The sequence below is a fragment of the Leucoraja erinacea genome, chromosome 30, assembly GCF_028641065.1.
Source record: "Leucoraja erinacea ecotype New England chromosome 30, Leri_hhj_1, whole genome shotgun sequence".
In the NCBI taxonomy this organism is placed as follows: Eukaryota; Metazoa; Chordata; class Chondrichthyes; order Rajiformes; family Rajidae; genus Leucoraja; species Leucoraja erinaceus.
Window position 1 is genome coordinate 17,560,786 of NC_073406.1, and position 27,601 is coordinate 17,588,386.

The 27,601-nt window shown below is 41.6% G+C and overlaps 1 protein-coding gene across 2 annotated transcripts in view; it reads right to left on the bottom strand.

Moving 5' to 3' along the window:
• Nucleotides 1-3,789: 3,789 nt before the first annotated feature.
• The window catches only part of ptpn11b (protein tyrosine phosphatase non-receptor type 11b), a 104,378-nt gene continuing 80,566 nt past the window's right edge, over nt 3,790-27,601 (bottom strand). For both annotated transcript variants that reach the window (XM_055659583.1, XM_055659584.1), the window contains exons 7-16: nt 25,707-25,803; nt 24,178-24,257; nt 22,607-22,750; nt 19,367-19,498; nt 15,169-15,323; nt 13,972-14,039; nt 8,214-8,365; nt 7,537-7,634; nt 6,637-6,743; nt 3,790-3,905 (exon numbers count right to left, since the gene is read on the bottom strand). In XM_055659583.1, coding sequence (XP_055515558.1) covers nt 6,659-6,743; nt 7,537-7,634; nt 8,214-8,365; nt 13,972-14,039; nt 15,169-15,323; nt 19,367-19,498; nt 22,607-22,750; nt 24,178-24,257; nt 25,707-25,803 — 1,011 coding nt within the window. In that variant the 3' untranslated portion in view covers nt 3,790-3,905; nt 6,637-6,658. The remainder of the gene's footprint in view (nt 3,906-6,636; nt 6,744-7,536; nt 7,635-8,213; nt 8,366-13,971; nt 14,040-15,168; nt 15,324-19,366; nt 19,499-22,606; nt 22,751-24,177; nt 24,258-25,706; nt 25,804-27,601) is intronic.

Consider the following 27,601-nt stretch of genomic DNA (forward strand, 5'->3'; position numbering starts at 1 on the left):
CTATCTGTTTCCACCATCCCTCCAGCATGTTCCAGGCATCCACCATTCTCTGTGTAAAAAACACATGCCCTGCTTGTCTCCTTTAAGCTTTCCCTCTCTCACATTAGAGCTATACCCTCCGATATTTGATATTTCCATCCTGGGAAAAGTACTCCAAGTATCTATCATGCCCTTACAAAATGTTTGTTAACTTACCATTAATATCAGATAATCCTTTGTTAGATAGTCATTATTCAGTGCCGACTGCAGAAACATGAATATCATGATCAACAGAGTCTTAAATTTGAAAAAAAAAATACACGAGCAAACTCTCATTAATTTGGCTATAGTGGTTGCATAAACTAATTTTAATCGTGGAAATGCAATTCCAGAAAAATACTACATATACATGAATTGTGCAGAATTACACTTCAGCAAATCTCAGTAGTATAAAAGTCAAAGTTTCTGCAATTTTTTAATGAACAAAATTACCACAATCATTTGATTGCCCTGGAAATAAGGACCAAAACAAAAAATCAAATAAACACAGAAAATGCTGAAAATATCCCACTGGTCAGGCACCACCTGCGCAAAGAGGAACAGTCAAGATTTTCAAGATTGTTCTGAGGAAAGGTTATTGACCTGAAATGCTAATGTTGTCATCCCCATGGCTGCCGGCAGACCTGCTGAATATACTAGCGTTGCTTGTTTTTTATTTCAGATTTCTAGCACCTGCAGGTTTCAATCTGCTGAAAAATTAGATCAAGCGTCACCGTGCTCGTATGTGCAATTAAATTTCAATGAAAAATAATAAAATTAGAGCAGGTGGCACAAAGTCCACAATTTGCCTTCTCGGTTTCACAGTGGTTCAAATGTGTTAATGCATGAGGAGGCTTGAACATAGTGGTATTCATTGGTGTGACATTCTGGTGTAGGGTTTTTATAAAGGAGCACACAATCTGAAGACAATACTGGCCAGTCATTCTCAACAACCTTGTACAACACAACAGTCCTGTGATGGAACAACAGAGGGTGGTGAATCTGTAGAATTCATTGCCACAAAAGGCTGTGGAGGCCATGTCAATGGATATTTTCAAGGCAGAGATTGATTGATAGATTCTAGATTAGTACGGGTGTCAGGGGAGATGGGGAGAAGGCAGGAGAATGGGGTTAGGAGGAAAGATAGATCAGCCATGATTGAATGGCAGAGTAGACTTGATGGGCCGAATGGCCTAATTCCGCTCCCATTGCTTACGAACTGATGACCACTTTGGCATTATAGAGTATCAGAAATCTGCAGAGGTTCGAAAGTCAAACTTAAAAGTAGAAATGAGAACTGAAAATCGTGAAAATACTCATCAGGTCAGATGACATACTGTATGTGGGAGGAGGAAGAGAGTCAACTTTCAATGACAAAGGTCCTTCAACTGGGTAAGAGGAAAAACAAATTGGGAGGGGATGGTTAAGACCATTGATACATCACTGGTAAGGAGGCTGGAAATCCCCTGGGTATTCTGTATGTTCTAAACAAGGTCACTTAGTCAATGGGTAAATGGGTGCAGTTAGAAATAGAGAACAGTTCTTTGCTCATAAAAGCTGTGAATTGAGGGCAGTCACACAGTGAGAACACAGACAAATGAATGCACAAGTTACAACGTGCAGGACTGCAGGACTATTTTGTCCACATTCTAACTCGCTGACTGCCCCCATTGTTTGATTGTAATGAACAGAGGACTGCGTACTTTCTCCCTAATTGTCCCCATGAACTATGCACCAGATGACCGATTTTATAGTTTAGTCCCAGTACAAATCTGGCTTCAAGCTGCCAGAGAAATTCTCTTTGGAATCCCCATTCGTCCTCCATCCTCCCTACAGTTTAAAACAAATGTGAGTCCTCTCCTTCCCAGTTCTGATAATGGGTCTTCAACCGTATTCCTTTTTCCACAGCCTGATTGTTTGTAGCATTTTCTGTTTTTATTACATAAACAGGGACTACCTGAGAATTTCTCAATCCAATGCTGTAAACCTATTTTAGTTTGTTCTCATCTGGTTCAAGCTGTAGGACAAGCATGTGACCACCATACCCCACCCCTAAGTTCTTGACTCTATCCCAACTTTCCCCACCCGCTGACGTGGTAGATGGAGACAGTGTGACCCCTCCCCACCCCCCAGCAATTGTCCAACTTGAATAAATCTTGATCAAAACATCCTGCTAGAGAAACTCAACCGGCCCAAAATGTTGACAATTCCCTTCGTCCTACATTTGCTATTCAACTCGCTGAGTTCCTCCAGTAGTTAGTTTCTTTCCTCCACATTCCAGCATCTTGAATCTTCCACCTAATCTTGCCCTGCCCTTCGAACCTTCCAATGCCCAACGAATATTGATCACGGGAGATAGAGGAAAAAGTGCTGGAGCAACTCAGCAGGTCAGGTAGTATATCAGGTGCAAGTTTCGCTCCACACCTATGCTCAGTCAACCCTGGCCTATGCAATCTCCCGGTTGCCAGACCTTTTAACCTTCCCTCCCATTCCCACACTGACCTTTCTGGCCCGGGCCTCCTCCACTGTCAGAGTGTGGCCACATGCAAATTGGAAGAACACCACCTCATATTTTGCTTGGGCCTTTTACAACCCAGCTGTATGAATATTGATTTCTCTAATTTCAAGTAACGCTGGATTTCCCCTCTCCACACCCTAGTCATTTTACTAGTTCCACTGTTTACTTCCCTGTATCCCTTCATTATCACCTCTTCCCCAGACAACAATGGGCCATTAAAGGCTTCACCCTTCCTTGGTCATCTGTTGCCAGCCCTTATTTGTTCTGGCCTTTACCTACTTACTGGCCTTTAACCTCCCTCTACCTTCAGTGGGTCAGGCAGCATCTCTGGAGAAAAGGAGCAGGTGACGTCACCTGTTTCTTTTCTCCAGAGATGCTGCCTGACCCACTGAGTTGCTCCAGCACTTTATGCCGATCTTCGGCATAAACCAGCACCTGCAGTTCCTTCCTGCAATTACTGATCACCTCTCCCTCCAGCTTTCCCAGCTTCACTCAGGTACCCTAGCCAACCCCTTCTGCTATACTCCTGGTCTAATCCCTTTACTGGTCCTGGTCTTGATCTTATGCTTACTCGGCGCAAACTATCTTCCTACCAATTTGCCCATGTCCCCTTCTGACCACCTCCCCGCATCCTTCGGACTTGCTCCTGCAACATACCAGCCCCTGCCCCAGCATTGGATTCACCAATTTTCCTTGCCGTGAAGGAAAGGCATTTCATTGCGCACGGTATATCCTGCTGCAAGCAATATGTTGGCCCACAACAAATGCCCTTCCATTTCCAGGCTGATGATTTCAATGTTTTTTCTACTGCATGTCAAAGTTGCACTACCACTTAATTCCTGCTTGAGGCACTGTTGCCGAGTATATAAATCCATTACTGCCAGGATTGTTGCTATATGGGCAGGTACCACCAGAACATCTTAAGCAGCACTGTAGCTGTTTGCAACATTTATATTAAAATACATTTGCAAAATACAATGTTAATAATTTATCTTGTTTTTATACAAAAAAAAACCAGGGAGAACATAACAGGAAAAAAGAGCTTATAGTTTGTCAAACATTTATCTTTTTCTCCCCGAAAGCAATGCATAGATAATCATTAAATTTTAACATAGGAAAATTAAACTCATCCATTTATCAATTCCAAGGAGAGGCACTTAGAAGTACATTTCTAAATACAAGCTGACAAATAACAGTATAATTTAAAAAAATATCTTCCCTACTTAATAAATTAAACAGTTTTTGGAAGGCAGTTTTCTTCAGGCATTTGGTTCACGGAAGTGCAGAGCACAGGGATCCAGAGACAAGCTGTGGTTGAACAATCGTCAATGCAGGTGCAGGCCGAAGCTTTATGTAAACAGAGGAAATACTGAAGAGAACAAAAAAAAAGACATGATATGATATGATGTGGTTTGGTTTAGTTTAGAGATACAGTGCAGAAACAGGCCCTTCAGCCCACACCGACCAGCAATAGCCTAAACACTAGGGACAATTTACAATCTTTACCAAAGCCAATTAACCTACAAACCTGTACATCTTGTGAGAGGAAACCGGAGCACCCGGGGGAAACCTATCCGGCCAGACAGCACCCGTAGTCAGGATCAGAACCTGGGTCTCTGGCGCCGTAAGGCAACAACTCTACCACTGTGCCACCCCTTATGACACTTTATTATTGCTGAGGTTTGAATATATGGTAGGAGAAATTAGAGTTTGAGAAAACTATTCAAACAATATCGGATGACAAACAGCTCTGCAAATGTTTATGAGATTACCAAATATTTTATCATTAACAGGATATTCTGTACCACCTCTGATATGAGCAGTTACAAAATATGCTCTATAATTGTACAAATAGTTTAGGGTTCATTTATATCTTCAAATAGAAGTTGACTTGATTGCTACACTGGTTTGGATAATGGTGCTTAATGAAAGGAATAAAGGACATTCCAAACATTAAAGATGAAGATTAAGCTAAGGGACAATAAGCTGAGAGAAACCACACCATTTATTGGCATTGAGCTGGAGTCTGTTATGTTGACGTGCTTTCAATACAAGTCAAGTCAAGTCAAGTTTATTTGTCACATACACATACGAGATGTGCAGTGAAATGAAAGTGGCAATGCTCGCGGACTTTTGTGTAAAAGACAAACAACCAAACAATCTATAAACACAATCATAACATGAGTTGCATGAGTTGAGAGCACTAATTTTTAGCATGGCTCATACCAGGCAACAAATTGAAGAGCATGCCGTGAATATACAGTGTAGATAGTTGATGACATTACACAATGCGGATTTGACCCTGCCAAACTGGATTGCAATTATCCAAATTTAACATTGTGTGGATGATTCACAGGAAACCAGTTGATTATCAACTGGATAAGCAAACTCTTGCAAGATAGTGCTGAGTGCGTTGCATTTTACAGGTGTGAGTGTGTGGGCTGAACCCCAGCTGTCGGTAGGTAGATGGTAGTGGAACAGAAAGTGGTGGATCAGGCAGATAAAGAGAGGATGCGTACGAAGGAATGGCAGATGCTGGTTTAACCTGAAGATAGACACAAAACGCTGGAGTAACTCGGAGGGTCAGGAAGTCATGTCAGGAGCTCCTTTCTTGTCATACCATCAGCGGCAGTTTTAGTACTTGGAAACAGGCCCTTCGCCCACTGAGTCCATGCCGATCATCGTTCACCCATTCACACTAGTTCTATGTGTTTAAGAAGGAACTGCAGATGCTGGAAAATCAAAGGTACACAAAAATGCTGGAGAAACTCAGCGGGTGCAGCAGCATCCATGGAGCGAAGGAAATAGGCAACGTTTCGTTGCCTATTTCCTTTGCTCCATGGATGCTGCTGAAGTCTGAAGAAGGGTTTCGGCCTGAAACGTTGCCTATTTCCTTCGCTCCATAGATGCTGCTGCGCACACTAGTTCTATGTTATCCCACTTTTACATCCATTCCCTACATGGGAAATTTTACTGCAGCCAATGAACCTACAACTAGATATGAACTATTCTGACTGTAAAGTAAGCATACTCCTCTGAACTCCTTCAAAACCTATTCACCATATACCTACATACTCTTGATTTGGAAACCTTTACCACAGGGAAAAATAATTAAAACTACCCTATCTATGTGTCTCATACTCTTATATACTGTTATCAGGCCTCTCAGCCTGCTTCGGAAACCCGCACATCTTTGGGAAGTGGGAGGAAAACGGAGAATATGCAAACTCCACACAGACAGCACCCGAGGTTGGGACGACAGCTGAATGTCAGGAATGAGGAAACCAAAGCAAGCAGCAAATATCAGTGAGAATGATAGAAGGTGCTCAGGTTGTGGTGCACGGAGATCAGGGATTAATTCAGAATGAATAGAATAGAGTCGTGGAGTCATAAATGCTTCAGCCCAACTCACTCATGCCAACCCAAAGTTACATTCTGGACTAGTCACATGTGCCTGCATTCAGCCCGTATCCTTTTACATGATTCTAATCCATATAATAAAAGGTAATAGAAGAGTTTACCAGCATAGTAGTGGAGTAAAGGCAGGGTGATCAGAGAGTCCACGGTACAGTGCAGAAGGGAACGAGGATTACAGTATGAAGAGAGTCTGAAGGATCAGCAACAGTAGACCCTTGGGGAAATGAGAGAGGTTGGGCTGAATACAGAAGGTCATACCCGACCTTCACGGAGTAAGGTGAATGTTAGGTGTATGATTGAGTGAGGAGGATTAAAGGTGTGCAAAGCCACAAGAAGAGCCAAAGAGCAAATGCCGCACGGGATAAAAGAGAAAAGCAGCACAGCTGACATCCAAACCATGTATCTTGACAGATGAACAGCATCCTAAATCAGGGTGGGTGACGACACAAATTCAACAGAATCGTGTAAAAAGCGTGCATTGTCGGTATAAGAATAAGAGGGGAATCATTATTTTTAGTCGCCAATAGTAAAACATACAAAGGTATTGGCCAACCGTTGTACTCAACACACAACTTCAATTTTTTTTAACGCAATGAAACTCGCTCTCCGTAAAATCAATGGCTTATACTCCAATGAATGGGGCGCCAATTTCTTTCCAAAAATCTTTATAAAATCATACGTACGCAGCCAGTTCACTTGGTGCTTTTATCTTTTTGCATTGCTGCCTCCTGATGCTTTAGAAGTTTTGATGTTTAAATTTTCATAAAGACAGGATGATTCTTCTTTTGACCTTCAGAGGATGAAGAAAATAATAGTAACTTCAAATTCTTTAACACAGACTGAAAGAGAGACAGCATGGTAACAGGCCCTTTAATCCACTGAGTCTGCGCTGACTGCAAACCACCCCTTTACACTATCCTATGCTAATCCAATTTTAGATTTTTTTCTCTCCCAGATTTGATAATTTTTTTTTGCCATTCACATCAGGTCCCCACCCAGATTCAAATGTTCACCTACACTCTCGGGACAATTTACAGTGGCTAACTGACCTGCCAAATCCATGTCTTTGGGACGTGGGAGGAAACTGGAGCTCGGAAGGAAATCCTTGTGGTCATAAATAGAACGTGCAAACTCCACACGGACAGCATTTGAGATCAGGATTGAACCCAGGCCTTTGGCGCTGTGAGGCCACAGCTCTATTAGCACCATCCATGCAACTGACATAATAAATCAAACTCATCAAAAAACAACTGCAGTTTGTAAGGTATTCTCTCTCTCTAAATGTACTTGAACAGATGCTGCAAATATTTTTATGGATATGTCTCACAACTCGAAAGTGATCGTAACAGAGCAATAAACTACCAGATTTGCTCAAAATAAACCATTAGACACGAGTGAAGTGAAAAGTACTGCGAGCAAGCAGAGTGGTTTAGAAAAACATAATTTATGCTTGAAATTCTATAATATTTTGAACAGGTTTGGCCGGTTGCAAGCCAAATATTCAGTGTAGGAGAGTGGAAACTCCAAGCCTCAGTGTATAAATACAGTATCTCCGCAATCTGCAGTAACACAAGATTACTTACAATGAAAAATCACGAGATGTGCCTGCTTGTCTTTTGGTCTTCACCTCCGTAGGAAGATATCGGATATTAGAATACTCTCGGTCCTTAGTTTTGTTTTTCTGGAACAAACAATGCTCAGTTACTTTAAACATTACGACTGCAACTATCGTTTTATATAGCACTCTGCAATTTTAATCTCCACTTTGCACCCAGATATCCCATTTTAGTTCAAAGTGCATTTAATTATAGATCTGGCTAAAGGGACACTTGACAGATAAAACACAGTTCAGGCATAGAATGAACACAGCATTCATCACACTGTATCCGTTGACAGTTCCAATTGCCTAGATTACTACTGTGGCACAGTTCAGAAAGAGCAGAGACATTTATAGATCTCAGGTAGATAACATATTAGCTTTGAAAGCAAAACCTCACTCATAACACAATTATATTTCAGTCAACCACTGTGAAAAAATATGAGGTACCCACCAATCCATTCATTTTACACACAAGATTCAAATTACATTAGTTAGTATAAAAGTAAGCATTAGACCTTATAGAATAGCAGGCTTGTGCTGGGTTCAATAAAAATAGTTGTTTATGTTTACTTTGTAAAGGTTTTTCCAAGTAATGAGAAAGGATTTTCTTTGTGATTATATGTTTTGAGTCATTGAATGAATAATAAATTAGATAATTACCTGTTCTTCCTGTAGTCTTCTCTGAACAGTTTCAATATATTGTTGTACAGCCATGTATATGAACTTATACTGAGCCTCAGTTTGTACCATTCCTGATCTTTGTTTCCGTACTATTTGGATAGTTTTTGGGATGTCTATATCACAGTCCAAACCTATTTGGGGAAAATAATAATTTTTTTCCGTATTTTTCATTTTGATTAAAATAACCTTCTTTTGAATGCTTGTAGTTACAACAGACACGCTTTGAAGCTGAATACAATCACTACAGGATTATTACCTAATATTGCAACTTAATATAAATCACACTATGAAATTAACACCTAGCATTGCCATGCGTATTTTCCAGATTAGTTGTAAATTGAAAGGCAGTGGCAGAGCTGCGGCCTCACAGCGCCCGAGATCCGGGTTTGATCCTGACCACAGGTGCTGTCTGTGTGGAGTTTGTACATTCTATCTGTAACTGAGTGGGGTTTCTCTGGGTGCTCGGTTTCCTCCTATATTTCAAAGACTGGCAGGTTTGTAGGCCAACTAGCTTCTGTAAATTGCCCTTAGTGTGTACAATAGGAAAGTGGGATAACATCTCCCCATTGTCGTCCCCCTTCTTGTGTGCGTGTGCATATGTACATTGACTGTGGGCGTGTATGCAAGACGCTGAATGAGCTCATGGAATTTCTTTCTCGTGCTCTCGTCTGTGGGGTGAATCACTTTTGGCTTCTACTTTGTACATAATTTAGATTTGGGAGAGGAGGGGAGTTTGTGGGAGGAGGGGGGAGGGGGATAAACTTTCTGGGATCACTGGTGCAGAGCCTGTGGTTCCTCCTTTCACCCTTGTGGTAAAGATAGAAAAAGATAGGTCAGGTCAACACTCCCTGCCCTGCAGCCTTTGTAGACATTTTGACAGAAGCCTTCACAATTGTTTCCAGCAGTGCTGGGGTTTGTGGACAGCTTCCCCATCAAGCTAAAGCTCTGAAGACACAAGTTGTACATTAACAGATTGGCAGGTGCATGCTATTGAATTACTGTTCATTGTGAACTGCGCATTGCCAAGGGAAACAATGCATTATTCACACACACCACAAATTGCCAGTGATCATGACTGTGTCTCAGTGCACAGGAACGAATACTTGCTGCAGCACTGGTCTTTGGACTTGGACTGATCAAATGTTACATTTCAAAGTAAAAACTGAAAATGGTGAAAATAGTCAGCAACTTAGGCAAGATCTGTAAAGGGAGAAACAGTTAAATATCCAGGTCGATGCCCTTTCATCGACACTATGAGCATGGTCATGTGGGTATTCAGGACAGCTCTGCCATTCAGTATAATTACGTCTGATTAGACTGCAACCTCATTTCTGCGTACTTGTCGACTTGTGGCATTCTTTCATTCCACTGCTTAATAAGAATTGATTTACCATTGTCTCAAAAATATTAAAAATGACTGCTTTCACCATTCCTTGCGGAAGCAGGTTTCAGAGACAGTGAGCTGCACATTGTGGAAACAGGTCCTTCAGTCAATCATATCCGTGCTGCCCTTGCACCAACCTACACTAATTCCATTTACCCATGCTAGGTCGACAGCTTCTTATGCCTTGCAGATTCAAGTATTTGAACGGATGCTTCTTTAATCTTGTGCAAGTACCTGCCATCTCAACACCTCTTCAGTCAGATTCCAATCACCCCCGGCATAAAACAAATGTCCCTGCTAATCCCTTCTAAACCTCCTATATTTCACTTAAAACCTATGCACTCTTGTCTTTGTGCCCCACCCACAATAGGAAAAAGGTTTATACTATCTACTCCCCTCATAATTCTTTACACTTCTATCAGGTCCCCCCCCTCAGCCTCTTCTGCTCCAGGGAAAACAAACTCGCTCCACCCTCTCTCTCTTCATTACCGCAATGCTCCATCAAAGCAGTATTTCAGTGAATCTCTGCGCTTATTTATTGTAGTCTGACAATAGACAATGGATAATAGGTGCAGGAGTAGGCCATTCGGCCCTTCATGCCAGCACCGTCATTCACTGTGATCATGGTTGATCATCCACACTCGGTATCCCATTCCTGCCTTTTCCCCATATCACCTGACTCTGCTATCGTTAAGAGCTCTATCCAACTCTCGCTTGAAAGCATACACAGAATTGGCCTCCACAGGCAGAGAATTCCACAGACTCACAACCCTCTGTGTGAAAAGGTTTTTCCTCATCTCCGTTCTAAGTGGCTTACCCCTTATTCTTAAACTGTGGCCCCTGGTTCTGGACTCCCCCAACATCGGGGACATGTTTCCTGCATCTAGCATGTCCAAAAACTTAATAATCAATATGTTTCAATAAGACCCCCTCTCATCCGTCTGAATTCCAGAGTATACAAAACCAGCCGCTCCATTCTTTCAACATATGACAGTCCCGCCATCCCAGGAATTAACCTTGTGAACCTACGCTGCATTCCCTCAATAGCAAGAATGTCCTTCCTCAAATTTGGAGACCAAAACTGCACACAATACTGCAGATGTAGTCTCATTAGGGCGCTGTACAACTGCAGACAGACCTCTTTGCTCCTATACTCAATTCCTCTTGTTATAAAGGCCAACATGCCATTTGCTTTCTTCACTGACTGCTATACCTGCATGCTTACTTTCAGTGACTGATGAACAAGGACCCCCAGATCTCGTTGTACTTCCCCTTTTCCCAACTTGACACTATTCAGATAATGAAATCTGCCTTCCTGTTTTTGCCACCAAAGTGGATAACCTCATATTTATCCACATTAAACTGCATTTGCCATGCATCTGCCCACTCACCCAACCTGTCCAAGTGACCCTGTATGCTGGAATCTTGAGCAAAACACAATTCATTTCATCTTCCACCACGATGGAGAACCACTTGAATAGAGAAATAGGTTTGAAGGTTCACATGCCCTACTCCTGCTTCTATTTAGTTTCTCCTTACATCAAATATAAATATGAAGTTCTTACTCCATTTACTCAATACCATGTCATAACCAACACATATCGTTCTCTTATTTTCAGTTATTTTTTCTGTCCCATGCTTTTTCTCTTTGTTTGCACATGTTTGGCCACTGGTATAAAGTCCTGAATGCAGATATGGGATATTTTTATTTTCTCAAAGTCTGTCTTCCTTAATGCTGTGCTATTGGATTCCTTTAATCCTCTATGATGCTAATGGCTTATTTTTTATTTAAACCTATTTATATTTTGCATGTTCTTTCACAATGTCTCTTTCTTAAAGTTAGCCATCTGTTTTCTCACTGCGTTGGACTGCTGGGTTCTGTGTGTGCAGATAGATTGGAATTACTTGCATTAAGAGACGAAAAAAAGAATAAAGACATTAAGCAAATGGGAAAACAAGAGATATGTAACAACGTGAGAGAAAACAAAAAGTACGAGAAACGTGTATCAAACTAACAACAATAAGGAAACATTGGTATAAAACTAAGTCATGCTTGAACAATAATTTAGCTTAGTGCATCATAATTGGTGATGCATTGCTAAGATCCATATGTTCAAATACAATAAAGTCTTATTTCAGCTAAATCATTGTAGGCAGCTGAGTAGTAGTGGAGGGATTAGCAATGAAACAAGGTATGTTAGCCTTGGGTCATGCACGCAGACAAGCCTAGAGACGGAATGACAGAAATATTTATCCATCCACACAAATGGAGGGTGGGGAAAATAGATATGAATTAAGCGCCCTTATAGGCATTCTAAATATGACTGAACTATTGTAAGGCATTCTTTACAGTATGTGACTATTATATTGTTTCGCAATTTCTCCATCTAAAACTATCTTGGTGCATGCAAATTGAAAACTCGTGCTTCTTCAGATGATTAGTAGGCAATTGAATTAGAAACATCTCAGATTATTGCAGTGAGCTATCTACAGTAAGCCAATGGTATGAGATTTAAATAGGACACCAATTCCAGAAAAAATATCCATCTGGAGTCCACTGAAGTTTGGAATCATTGAATAGTATAACACTTATGGAAATGTATAAAGATATGGATTATGTATAGAGAATGATGCACCTAGAAATTAACAATTTCATGTCCTTGTGTTGCATTTCACTATTTTACTATTTCTTTACAACATAGAAGATGATTCAGCTAATTGCCTCTATGCTGACTAAGAACCTTCCCATCAGTCCCATTCCCTCACATTTCCATTTATCTCACAGGCCCATCAACATCTTCACGACTCTCCTGACATCCATTTACACACTGGTGCGATTCACAATGCCCAAATAACTGACGGAGCTGCAGTTGTTGGTTACACCGAAGATAGACACAAAAGGCTGATGTAACTCAGCGGGTCAGGCAACATCCCTGGAGAAAAAGTCTGAAGACGGATTCCGACCTGAAACGTCATCTTTTCCTTTTGTCCAAAGATGTTGCCTGACCCACTGCGTTACTCCAGCATTTTGCGTCTAACCGGCCAGTATGTCTTTGGATCCAGGAAACCCTTGGAGTTGTGTGGCAGCAGGACTAATCCCTGCTTCACACTACTGACGTGGTTGTGAATACAGTCAATGAAAAGTTATTGCCGTGGATTGTATCACATAGCACTAAATGGGCAGTTGGCAGGCAGTGCATGTTCGCACAGAGTTGTTGTTGATTAATGAGCTACGAGCCATTTTAAGTTTGGACCTCATACAGCATGATGTGGTTTGCCGATCCAAGGCTGGAGTGTACAGCAGCCAGCACATGGCCATTATATTTTCCTGAAGTTATGAAAAGCAAATCTCGTACAAAGCTAAAAGGTGATAAATATTTTTGATTATTTTTTGTTAACTTGATCAGTCCCATTGAAAATCACCAGTTCAGATATTCAGTGCAAATACAAACAGTAATAATAAGCAGGGTGCATGGGTATAAAACTCAAAACTGCGATTAATTTTATATTGGGTTCAACAAACTCCAATTTGCCTGTGAATCAAATAGGCATGCAAGATACCCACTTAGAGAGGGATCCAACTGGAGTATCACTTAAGTGACTGAACGCCATGTTAAGGCCACTATAGGCAGATAACTAAGAAACAATAACTAAGAAAGCCCGTCTGCGGCTCTTTTTCCTGAGAAGACTGAGGTTTGAACGCGAGGCTTCCAAACTCATAAACACATATATATGTTGATTATTTTATTTATTATTGTCTTTTACCTACCAATGTCACTTTTATCTTATCTTTATTTTACCTTAATTTTATCCTTGTAATATCATTGCTGAGGTGACCCGTTGTCTTGTCAAAAACATTTCATTGTACCGTTGACCCTGTGTTAACCTACATATGACAAATAAAACTGAACTGAACTGAGATGAGATAAATAACAAGGGAAATGTAAAGCTGACAAAATAAAATTGTTGGGGGAAGAAAGACACACTTTGCAAGCATTATCCATGGAAACATAGAAAATAGTTGCAAGATTAGGCCATTCGGCCCTTCGAGCCAGCACCGCCATTCAATATGATCATGGCTAATCATCCAAAATCAGTACCCCGTTCCTGCTTTCTCCCCGTATCTTTTGATTCCTTTAGCCCTAAGAGCTAAATCTAACTCTCATGACATGACTGCTTAGTTTAGTTTTTTCGTCACCTGTATCGAGATAGTGAAAAGCTTTCTGTTGCGTGCTACGCAGACCAGACTGTGAGAAAATTGTGATTATTCTTTATTACCTGCACAGAACAATATCCAACTGAAAAATTACTCTCTTTGTAGATCATATATGTCCTTTCCTTTTTTTTTCTTACCTTGTCTACTGATGTCAGATATTAACATATCTATGACAATTATGGTTCCTGTTCTCCCAATGCCAGCACTGAGAAGAAATAAAAATGTTAATTAAAAGGGGAAATTGACGGAGAATATCAAGACAGTAGCTTTTGATTGGAGTTCACACACAGAATTTTAAAATGGGTACAACTGGTGGAGTGTTTGGACTTGGAAATAGGATTAATTTCCATAAATCAATGAGGATACTTAGGAATTGTTAGTGGAGAAAAGAACCATGTTCCATTTCTGTCTAAAATACCGATGAGTTTGAGACTGACAAATCCATCTACATCAAATCTCTCAAAGCCCAGACACAAATATCTCGATATCCCCATATCTGCCAAACCCTTGACTTGACCTGATCTATCCCTCCCTCCCGCCTTCCCCTGGTTACTCCCTACTCATAGACCCCCATCCAACCTGGCGACTGGCTTTCGACTGGAAATCTGCTCCTATCTTAGCACCTTCCCTGCCTCTACACGCTCCATCATTAACTGCGCCCTGAATCAACGATGCTTCCCCACCGACAACACAGTTCAAATGCTCACTCACATCTGATGATCACTACTGATCAACTCTCCTTGTTTTGAATTGACTGCCCTTTTATGGCCATGTTAAGACTAATATTTTTTTTTAACTTTGGACTTGAAGGGTCCAAGATGGCACCTGAAATGTAGCGACTCTTGTGTACTGATTCAGTGTGGTCTCATATCTTACACTCTTGGACTGAGCATGATTGTTCCCAATGTATTGTAGGATTGTCACTGAACTGTATGCAAAAATTTGTTTGGACTTGGTACATGAGATAATAAAGTTCCATTGAACTATCCTTTAAAGAGGCCGATCCTCACATTGTAGCAGTAACCTTACATTTAGAGTTGCTGCACCCTCTTCAGAATTTCACCCAACCTCCTGCTCTTTAAATTCTTTGATTAAATGCGTAAATTATAGGTTTTTACAACTCTGTGGCAATCGAAGCCTTAAGCCTCAAGTGCTACTTTGCCAACATCCAGTTCACTTTGAATATAATGACACAGTCCACAGCTCGGGTTTTCAATCAATTACTGAACTCTCCATTATCCTTTAAACTCCTGCTGTTTGTGTTATGAGATGGAACTGTATGTGGTGGCCAGTTTAAAGTGATCCTAAGATCAAAGTGGAAATTATCCAAGTACCTGCAGTGCACTATAATAGGTCCCATGTCTGGAATACTCTGCTGTGCTCTGTTTACTTGGTCCAGGAAACTCAACACTCCTCCTGGTTCATTGGGAACCCCATGGTCAGGCCAGCTGAGATACTGATAATGCCATATGTGCCGAGGAAGGACATTCTGTGTGAAATAAAATCATTAAATGCTTGTCAGCACGTTTTCAATGTCCTGGTCCATTCTGTAATCAAAATCCATCAAAAGAAAATGCCGTCCTTTCCGATGTTGAGTATAATGCATCGAACCAAAATACAAAATTGCAATACTGAAGTAACTCAGCGGGTCTGAAGAACAACGATAGGCGATGTTTTGGGTTGAAACCCTTCTTCAGACTGCTCTGACCTGCCCCTCCTCTTTTACAGCTTTCATTTATCATCAGACTAAAAGGGGTCCCGACACAAAATATCTCCATGTCAGCACGTTTTCAATGTCCTGGTATAAACCACTGCAGTTTTCTTGCAATCAAAATCCTCTTACTCAAAATAAAATGCAATTGTATAAGCTCTATTGTCAGGAACCAGCTTGTGCTAGTGTCCACTGATACTGACATAATTAAAATATGATGTTTGTTGCTCTGAGAATTAAAAAAAATAACACATCGGTAGAACTCCACACTCTCAAATTCCTTTGTCAGTTAATCATATACAGACTGAGAACAATAGTCTTTTGTCATATTTCAAGTTCAAACTCCTGATCAGTGTAAAAGGTAAACAAACCCACCTCTGGTACAGGAAGTATCAATGTAATCTTGGGAAGAGGGAGTTGAATCACTATTATCCAATAACCATTAACACTAGCTTACACATTTACAATGGCACTTCACCTGAAGTTTAAATCTTTATTTTTCTAACTGTGTAAAAATGTGCTTTTGGTCAGAATCATGGAATATACATTGTGAACACTTATCTTACTCTACTTCTGAATGCGTTCTGTTGGGTAGGAAAGATGGGGAATGGGATGGGGGTGGGGGAAGGAGATCAGTGTCTTTTCTGGACGACTAAGAGTCAGGGAATGGACAGGTGAAATGTAGTCAGAATTATTGCCTCGATAAATATGGCTACCAAGGTACAAGATATATTTATTTGTCGTATGTGTCAGTTTGCACAGTGAAATGTGATCACCATGCAGCCAGACAATAAAATAAAGAACACAACACATGATAAGAGTTCAACATAAAACATCCCCCACACAGCAGAATCAAAGGTTTCCCACTGTGAGGGAAGGCACGCAAGTCAGTCATCTTCCTCTGATGTTCACCCATGGTCGGGGCCTCCGGAGCCCTCCGCAGTCGCCGCTCAGGCCCGCTCGCCGGGATGTTGGAACTCCGACGTCGGAATGGGAGGCCAACCTCGGCGACTTGGACCTCCAAAACGGCCACCGCTTCCCACCGGATTTCGCAGCTCCCGACTTCCTCAGGCCGCGCTGGGCGGAGATGCAACGCTGGCGGCCCTTGGCAAAGGGCCCCAGGGACTCGGCGATGTCGGTCAGCGCCGCCCGCGATGTTGAAACAGCATCCGTAGCTTCAAACGGTGACCCAAGCAGGCCTTGCCCGCTCCACGGTGAATCCAGCGCTGCGCCACCGCTGCCGAAGCACTGGTCCGGTTATAAAGGCCGCTCCGATCCAGCTGGTAGGCCGCGAGGTGGGGGGCGAGGGTGCGACTTGGAGAAATAGTCGCATCCTCGCCAGGAAGCGACTGGGAAACGGTTTCCCCCTTACCCTACCCCCTCCCCCACATAGAAAAACAAAAGAATCCCCAAAACAAAACTGTTAGACAAACTAAAATTAAAAAAAGATAGGAAAAAACGGACAAACCTAACGTACCAAGTTACTTATAAGAAGAAAGTGATTTAAAGAAATCATACTAAGCGGTCTTTCCAGGTGAGACAGTGCATCACTTGGACTTCTTCCATTCTAGTGCAGTCCATTTGGTGGATGACCACTTTGTGAATCACCTCCGTTCAGCGACCGTGCACTTTCTGTTGCCTGTCATTTTAATTCCTCATCCCACTCCCACTCTGTCCTGCTGGTTTGTAGGCTCCTGTCCTTACAATGAGGCCTAATGCTAGCTTGAGGGACAGGATTTCATCTGCTATCTGGGCATGCTCTGCACTCAATATTGAATTCTATAGCATCAGGTAACTTGATTTCTATGCACCTCATATTCCGTTTGGGTGGCTTACAACCCAACAGTATGAATGCCGAATTCTCCATTTTAAAATATCTACAACCCCCACCTCCCTTTTCATCCCTCTCTTCCCTGTGCCCTACCCATTTCTCCCTTTCCACGTCCTCTACCACCTATATTCCTTCCTCTGGTTTCACAATGTGTGCTTCTTCTATCCTTATCTCACACTTTGTGTCTTTTCATCTTTGTCCTTTGTCCAACAATCTGCCAATTAAATCCCCCTCTCACCTGTATCCACCTATAATTTGCCAGACTTTGTCCTGCCTCCAACTTTCTCCCACCCCGCCCCCACCCTTCTACAATCAGTCTGAAGAAGGAACGGACCCGAAACATCGTCTATCCATGTTCTCCAGAGATGCTGCCTGACCCGCTGAGTTGCCCCATCACTTTGTGTTCTTTTCGGTAAACCAGCATCTGCAGCTCCTTGTGTCGACAATTTGGTATCTTGGTCTGTATCAGTCGTTTACGCGATGTTGGCTCAGCTTTATTGTTTTATTTTCTCTCCTTACTTTCCCCTTTGGGAGTTGTGAAATACAGAGCAGGAAATCAGTCATGAGCTGTCTTCAGGCAGGAGGTATGTCTGCCTCCTCTGCATTTCACAACTCCTGCATTGTTTTATTTGTGTACTTTTATCTATGTCCTCACTCTCGAACCACTCCCAATCACTCAATGATTAAACAGTCAAGTCCTGCAGGTCCCTGGCTGTTTTACAAGGTTCTTTTGTCACCTTCCCACTTCTGGAAAAAAACTCATACCAGTATCTCTAAATTAAACCTAAACTACACCAAACTCGAAATGTTGAAGAAAATTGTATTCAGCATTGTATTTACCCCATTGCACTACCTATTGATGGTACTCACGTAGAGTATTATCTGATTTAATTGGATAGCACACGATCAAAAGCTTTTCACTGCATCTCAGTACAGGTGATGGTAATAAATCACATTCCAATACTAATTCCATTTCCCTTCCCACAGATGCGGCCTGACCAGCTGAGTGTTTCCAACGTTTTCTGCTTTTGTTTCAGCTTTACACCACCTACTGGTTATTTTTTGGATTTTCATGCTTTGTCAGAATTAGATGAATGAGAAAACAAATAGGTTTTATCTTGCAGCGTGGATGAATGAGCACTTTCATATAACTTAAACATATATGTATTCCCTATTTTTTCCAATTCTGATGAAGGGTCTTTGACCTGAAACATTAACTGGTTCTGTCCCTACAGATGCAGCCTGTGCAGTATTTCCAACATTTTTGGATTTTTTTTCCATTTACAATGAGATACCACAAAGGGCATAATATCTGCGACCAGTTAATATGGGTTTTTTTGTGTGATATTAAACTCAGGGATTGGCCTGCACACCAAACTTTTACTTCTCCTTGAAAGTGGGTTCTTTGACATCTCCCTGCACAGAACGGCAAGGGATCTTGGATTAAAGTCACATTTGAATAAAGAACTTACAAAAATACAGCATTTACACGTAATTTCACTGAAAACTGTTAAATGGCTTTTCAGTACATAGAGCACAATGACATATCTATCTTAGTCACAATTGGAGAGATACAGCATGGAAACAGACCCTTCAGCCCACTGAGTCCACGCTGATCATAATACATCACCCATTCACACTAACTCTCTGTTGTCCCTTTCCCTGGACACTAGGGGGCAATTTACGGATACCAATTAACCTATAAAACGTGAACGTCTTTGGGATGCGAGTGGGAACCAGAGCAGCCGGAGGAAATCCACGCGGTCACACAAGGTGAATGTGCCAAGTCCACACGGGCAACACCTAAAGTCAGGATCAAACCCGGGTCTGTGGTGCTATGAGGCAGCAGCCCTACCAGCTGCACCACTGTACCGTCCTATAGATAAATGCATCCTAATTATCCTGTGGATCAACACAGCGGTGTAAACCAGCATCTGCAGTTCCTCCCTGCTCATGCTGTGGAACAAATTCTGATCAAGCGTTTGGCTACCTGGTCTATTCGTGTGACCTCCAAGTCTCGTACAATGTAATCTTGTGCCATGCGTTCTTCCAGATTCCGCACTGAAATCAAGCCATACTCTTTTGAAGTTTCCAAATCTGGCCAGTAGCGAACGCATTTATTCTGTAAGCGGCAGATAATGAAGAATAATAAGGCAATTTAAAAATTATTTGGATGAAATTCAACAAAAAAAATATTCATAACATACCAGTTCATTTGAATAACGTAGGAAAGCCTCTCAAAGGAACCTTTTTAGAATGCATGCAAACACTTCAGCTTAGTGATGTGCTGTGTACTGATTTCATCAAAGAACATGATTCAATTAAAAACATAAAGTGAGTTTTGCAATGGGGGCACTGAGCCAACATGCCCAGAAATATGCCTATATCTATTGCCAGGGTCACATTACAATGCACACACACAATGGCCTGAAGCCTAGTTTGGTTGTTGTGCTGTGGTGTACCTGGTTTGGCAGCAAAATAAAATACAAGGATGAGGGTGGGAGAGTGGAGGGTACCAAACTCACGAAAGTCATAACGTGATGCTGAGGGACAGGTAATGAGAGATCTTGTGTCTTTACAATAGAAGGTCAACCGTCTCAGAAGTCTGCCATCCAAGCTGCTGGCAACATTTCATCGGGCAGGCACTTTGCATCTGCAAAACGATAAAGTCATTCGCTTGGAAAATAAAGTATCAGTGATCTTATATGTGTTGGAGTACTTAGCAATCCAGCGAATGAGTCATGTTGCTTATGGCAGCAATTAAACAAATTGATAAAAGTATGATGGTAATGAGACCTCTACTGGTTATTTGTATGAATGAGAATAAAGTCTGTAGGGAGGGCTTCACTTAGACAATAGCATAGAGGGATGTTCAAGTAAAGGGAGTATTGTCAATGGGCAAAACTGCTGGTGGAACTCAGAGGGTTAGGGAACATCTAGGGAGAGAATGGGCAGGTGATGTTTCGGGTTGGGATCCGCGTGGACTCGGTGGGCCAATGGGCCTGATTCCGCGCTGTATCCAAGTGAAAAGTCACAGGCAGATGCAGCCAGACAAGGGAAGGGAAACGGGCTGAGTTTGGAGACGGAGGCAGACGAACGATAGAAGAAAGAAAACAAAAAAAAGGAATATTTCCTCAAATTTAATTTAGTTAAGTTCTATAAATTCACAGCCCGTGGCAACAACAAAATATAAATTCTTGACTCATGTAATGGAAAATATTTTCTGGAGAGAAATGGAAAATTTTCTTGCAGTAAATCAACAATGTCAGGTCATTAAACTATAAATCTTATCTGACAACTCTTCTCCGAAGTACCTTGAAGCAAACACAAGCGACAAAAAAATGATATAAACTTCCGAAATCTATGGAATGCATTATCCAAAAGAAATGTGGATGCGAAGTCACTGAGTCCATTCAAGACAGAGCCTGACAGATTGTCAGTAGCATTGAGATAAAAAGGGTCTCGAACTGAAAAAGGTCGCCTATTCCTTCTCTCCATAGATGCTGCCTCACCCACTGAGTTCCTCCAGCATTTTTTGTCCACTTTAGATTTTTCCAGCATCTGCAGTTCTTTCTTAAACATTGAAATAAAAAAAATTTGGCCGCAATCTTACTGAAAGGCTAGACAGAAACCTAAAAGCAAACGGTTAATTCTAGTTCCATTTAAGTTTATATTTATTATCGTCACATTAACTGAGGTAAAATGAAAAGCTTCTTTTGCACGCTATCCAAGCAGATCAGATATACCATACATAGATATAATCAGTTGAAACTTGAGTAAAATACAGAGCAGAGAGGAAGTTACAGTGCTCTCAGCATTATAGCGCATCAGTTCCATAGACATCCAATGTACTCAATGGAGTAGAGGTGAATTGGACAGTACCCTTGCTTACAGCAGAACCATTCAGATAACAGAGGGAAAAGCTGTTCCTGAGTCTGGTGGTGCGCACTTTCAAGCCTCTGTATTTCTACAAGATGGGACCAGGGAGAAAAAGGAATGATGGGAGTGGGACAAGTCTTTGATTATGCTGTCTGTTTTTCTGAGGCAGTGTTTAAAAAAATATTGATAATTACCTTTGCAAAGGGTTATTTGTCATGAGGAGTGGAGCAAAGGTGGTACATGTTGACCTGCTGCCTCATGCTCTAGCACACCAGGTTCCATCCAGGCCTCTAGTTCTGGAATTCACATGTTCTCTTGTGATCGCGCGAGTTACCTCTGGATGTTCTGGTTTCATCCCACATCCCAAAGATGTGCTGGTGGGTCAAATATCTTTGTAAAATTACCTCAGTCTGGAGGATGGTAGGGGAATTATGGGGGAGTTAGTGGCGCATATACGAAATAATGGATTAAAGGGAAGTGTGTGGATGAATGGGTCTGCTCTGATAGCTGGCAATGATTGACATGTTATATTGTATGGAAAATACAAATGACCAAAGGGCAGTGCATTTGGCCACTCAATCTGCTTAATACTGGAATATCTGGAAGTATGGAACAAGTGATTGATAAAAATACATCTATTGATGCTCCTGAACACATCATCAGTGATGTAACCTGGGGTCATTGGGTGTTTCAGATCTTTCAACATCAGACACCCTCACCCAGGCGACCCAGCCGTGGTTGATCAGACCACGACTTGTGTTCAGGTGGCATTCGCTCCTCCCCATGGACCTTCTCTCCTGATCCAGAGCCATCTCGAGGCCTTCTCCGCTGCCTCTGTGGTGTTCTTGATGGCTCTTCTCCTCGCCACTCCGTTGATGCCCAATGCACTCAAGGCTTTGTAGAGCGATTGCCCTGCAGCCAACCTCGATGGGCATACACCTTGCCTTCCAGCCCTGCTTACGGCAGTCTATGACCAGCTCTTCGTACTTGGTCATCTTCCTCTCATGGGCCTCCTCCAGACGGTCCTCCCATGGCACTGTCAGTTCCAACAAGACGATGTTTTTGGTCTCCTCTGAGACCAGGAGGATGTCTGGCATCAGGGTGGTTGTGGCAATGTGCTGTGGGAACTACAGCTCAGGATTTAATTCAGGATTGAATTAAAATAGCTTCCATAAAGCTGCTTCAATAAATTCAACCTCATACTAATAAGGTGGTCAACACTTAACCTGCACCTTATAATAGCTTTCTTCAAATGGTTCCTGTGTTGTACATTTTTATAAAAATTCTAGAATTATTTTTTGACGCAAGAGGTGTAAAAAAAATGTTTATCCATGCAAAAGAAGTTGCTCACCTTTCCTCTTTCTATTTCTTTGGTTGTCATGACAATGACATGGGCATTTTCCTGATAAATCATCTTCCAAAAATCATTGATGGTATTCTGAAGGCAGCCTTGCGTTGCAATGTAGTTTTTACAGTCATCTCCACTTTTTCCATTCTTCAGGTACATGTGGATAAAGAAAACCATTGTTCCAATTTATACCGTTTAGTTTATTTTGCTCCAGAGGATTGGACAAAATTTACCACACGTTATGGAACTAGAGCATAGGCTTATTTGGTACCATGTATGATGTTCCACAAACAATGGAAGATAACACGGCTCATAACTCAATTGCCCAACCCATGTACTTGTGCCACATAAGACGATTGCCTACACCACTATAATGTTGAACTGATCGAAGATTTAGCATTAATCAATTGTCTATTGATTATTGAATAAGGGCACTGACCACCACTGAATATGGGATGAGGCTCAGAATATCAAGAGCAGGAGAAGGGCAGGGAATTAAGAGGAAAGGAGACATTGTAGGCAGCCCTTTATGGAATGGATGTCCATGAGTAATTCATTTGTCAATGATATTGGTAAATCTAATCCAGATTCAATCCACCAACAGTCCCATAATTTACCATCACTCTGTCACTGATGATCATGGCACTCACTAGATCTAGGTGCAAAATCAATATAATAAATACTGCAAGTAAAATTTATAAATCACTACATCTTGACGGGGAGAAGGCAGGAGAATGGGATTGAGAGGGAAAAATTGATCAACAATGATTGAAAGGCGGAGCAGACTCGAGGGGCTGAATGGCTTAATTCTGCTTCTCTGTCATATGTTCTTTTCTCTGTGGCTTTGGTGGTCTATTAGTCCAGTGTGGAACAACCCACATGGCTGCAGCATGCCTTCAGTATCAGCTCATGGGATACAGTCCTCTGACAAGGTCATTGCACTTCAGGGCATGCAAATTTAGTACACATAATATGACCCAACATGATCTAGTAAAATTGCTGGTCCTCACAATCCACTCACCAGTTATACACAAGACAAACCAGGAGCCACAAACCAGATCATCGCCACAATGACCTAATCAACCTTTGACAATTTTCCTTGCAGTTAATACTGTAGCTGATAGCAGAGTTCACTGACCATGTTATCTTCTGCTATGTCTACCCCGCAGCTCATTTTCTGAAGTCTGTGCATTACAAGGGAATATTTCTATTACACCCATACCTGACACCAATTGCTTGGCCAGAACCATGAATCATCAAAAAACCTTCCACATTTACCTTGTCGCCGTTTATAGACAAATAACTTGAGACAAGTCTTGATTCACAAAAGCAGTAGTTGTGTATAAAAAGCCAATCACGGTTGGGGTGGGAGATTGCAACCTTCACGTGGTCTGCCCTATTTCAACGAATGCAATCAACCCGGCGTGCACAATCAAATAAGATCAAATAGAACAAGTTGTCCTACAACTTTAGGCTGTGCACGCCATACGCAAGAAGAATAAGCCAATCATGGTGATATTTAGAGTAAAAAATAAAGAAATTATAAGCCATCTTGAAAATGAATAAATACTTACTGTGATATCATTAGCATTGATATAATCAGCTCCCACTACACTTTCATCGACTTCCTTCAGGCTAACTCTGGTATTATCAACTATAGAAACAAGGCAATGATTAGGATCATTAGAAGAGATGATTTTTCCAATTAAAAAAAAATTGCTTTTCTGCGATGGCAAACTGACATTCCAAGAATAAATCGCACTATATTTAGTATAGCTCTGTTGGACATGGAAGCAAATCATAATCTGATAGCCGCATCGTGATTCATGCCAGCTCATGGTAAACAGTCTATTTCAGTTGTGCACTGTGGAACACTTTACTATAGTTAGTAATCGCAGGAACTGATAGAGATAGGAAACTTTGACTCAATTTATATATTTTAACTGATAAATGCAAGAAAATAAACAAATCAATACTGCTCATCGTTGAATGAAAGCATATTTTTAATGGTATGGTTTCTGTTGCCATTTGATGAACAAGCTCATCTTCTCCGCAAATCAAGCTTTACTATGCACTTGCCTTCCACTAGATTCCAGATAGCATGACAATACAGACAGAAATAGAGTCATACAGCACAGATACAGGCCCTTTGGCCCAAGATGTCCATGCCGAATCAATATGCACCATCTACGCGTCCCATTTGCGCACATTTGGCCCAAATCCCTCTGAACGTTTCCTATTCATATACCTGTCCAAATGTCTCTATAGTACCTGCTTCAACTACCTCTGTCAGCTTGTTCCAAGTATTCACCACTCTCCGACTGAAAGCATTGCTCCTCAGGTTCCTATTAAATCTTTTGCCTCTCACCGTAAACCTATATATTCTGTTTTTTTGATTCCCCTACTCTGGGTAAAACAATATTGTGCATTCACCCTAACTATCTCATGCTTTACTATATCTCTATAAGATAATCCCTCAGTCTCTTGTGCTCCGAGGAATAAAGCTCTAGGCTGCCCAACCCTTCCCTGTAGCTCAGGCCCTCGAGTCCTGGCAACATCCTCGTAAATTTGCTCTGCATTCTTTCCAGCTTAATGACATCCTTCCTATCGCAGGGTGATGAAAACTGAACACTATACTCCAAATGCCGTCTCACTAATACCTTGTACCACTGTAACATAATGCCCCACCGTCTATACTCAATACTGTGATTGATGAAAGCCAATGTATCAAAAGCCTCCTTTACCACCCTCTCTACCCGTGAGGCCATTTTCAGAGAACAGTGTATTCCTCAATCTCTCTGGTCTACAACACTCCCCAGCGCTCTGCTATTCACTGTGAAGGTCCGGCACAGGTTTGACTTCCCAAAATCCAACACCTCACACTTAGCTAAATTAAATTCCATTAGCCATTCCTCAGCCCACTTGTCCAGCTGATCAAGTTGCCGGTCTAATTCTTGATAACTATTCTTCACTGTCTATGATACTTTGGTTTCATCTGCAAACTTACCGGTTATTGCTTTGCACATTCCCATAAAAACCACAAACAGTAGTCGGAACCCGAGGCAAACCACTACTCCAAAAATTAATGATAATGTTCACTTACATGGTAGAATATTTTTGTATCTGTTTTTGTTTTTGTTCTCTATTCTCTGGCCTTCCTTCCTGCTATACAGTAGTTTATGTTCTTGTTGCTGAAGGAGCTGTTAGAGAAAACATACTGCAATGCATATCATATGCTTGAATTAAATTTGAACTTAAATTAAATTCAGTCAACTGGACTGCCCCTTTATACGAAATTCAGTGTGCGGCTATATTGTCAGAACGTTAGTTACTTTCTGGTCTGTAGCATATGGATAATTATTTATTTACAATCAAATAATCCTGAAGCCTAATTTACACTTATAGTTTTGTGACTTGGTGAAACAATTGCTATTTTCTTAGTCGTAGAGTGATATAGAGTGAAAACAGGCCGCTCGGTCCAACTTACCCACACTGGCCAACAATATCCCAGCTACGCTAGTCCCACTTGCTTGAGCTTGGTCCATATCCCTCCAAACCTGTCCTATCTATATACCTGTCTAACTGTCTCTTAAACGATGGGATAGTCCCAGCCTCAACTACCTCCTCTGGCAGCTTGTTCCATACACCCACAACCTTTTGTGTGAAAAAGTTACCCCTCGGATTCCTATCAAATCTTTTCCCCTTCACCTTGAACCCATGTCCTCTGGTCCTCGATTCCCCTACTCTGGCAAGAGACTCTGTGCATCTACCCGATCTATTCCTCTCATCATTTTGTACACCTCTATAAGATCCCTCCTCATCCTCCTGCGCTCCATGGAAATGAGACCCAGCCTACTCAACCTCTCCCTATACTCACACCCTCTAGTCCTGGCAACATCCTCGTAAAGATATACTGAATCCTTTCAAGCTTGACAATATCTTTCCTATAACATGGTGCCCAGAACTGCACACAATATTCTAAATGTGGTCTCACCAACGTCTTATACAACTGCAACATGACCTCCCAACTTCTATACTTAATACTCTGACTGATGAAGGACAAAATGCCAAAAGCCTTTTTGACCACCTTATCTACCTGCGACTCGACCTTCAAGGAACCATGCACCTGTACTCCTAGATCCATCTGCTCTACAACACTACCCAGAGGCCTACCATTTACTGTGTAGGTCCTGCCCTTGTTTGACATCCCAGAATGCAACACGTCATACTTTTCCATCAACGATTCCTCCACCCACCTGGCCAGTCGATCCAGATCCTAGTTCAATCTTTCACAACCATCTTCACTATCTGCAAAACCGCTCACTTTTCTATCAGCTTACTTGCTAATCTTGCCCTGTATGTTCTCATCCAAAACACTACCCAAGAGGCCTACCATTTACTGCGTAGATCCTGCCCTTGTTTGACATCCCAAAATCCAACACCTCACACTTCTTCTTACTCTAAACGGGAAAAAATTAAACTATTGCCGTGGACAAAAAACATAGATTTTTTTTCAACAGAACAAGATACTAAAATGGTGTCCGAGCAGCCTGTTAAAAAAGATTGCTTATGAGGTTTAATGTCATGCGACTCATTTCAGGCGCTGTTATATGGCCTTCAGTAGTTCAGGTCACCTCCCTATCACACTTTTACATATGTTTGTGCGTAAATTGGCAATATTTTGGTACCATTATAGGAAAGATGTTATCAAGCTTGAACGGGTTCAGAGAAGATTTACCAAGATGTTGCCATGACTCATGGGGGAGGTTGAGCAGTCTGGGGCTTTATTCCTTGGAGCGCAGGAGGATGAGGGCTGATCTTATAGAAGTGTACTCAATCATGAGAGGAATAGATCAGGTAAACACCCAGAGTCTTTTGCCCAGAGTAGAGGAATTGAGAACCAGAGGACATAGGTTTAAGGCGAGGGAGGAAAGATTTAATGGGAACCTGAGGGCATAACTTTTTTTTTTTACACAAATGGCAGTGGGAACATGGAAC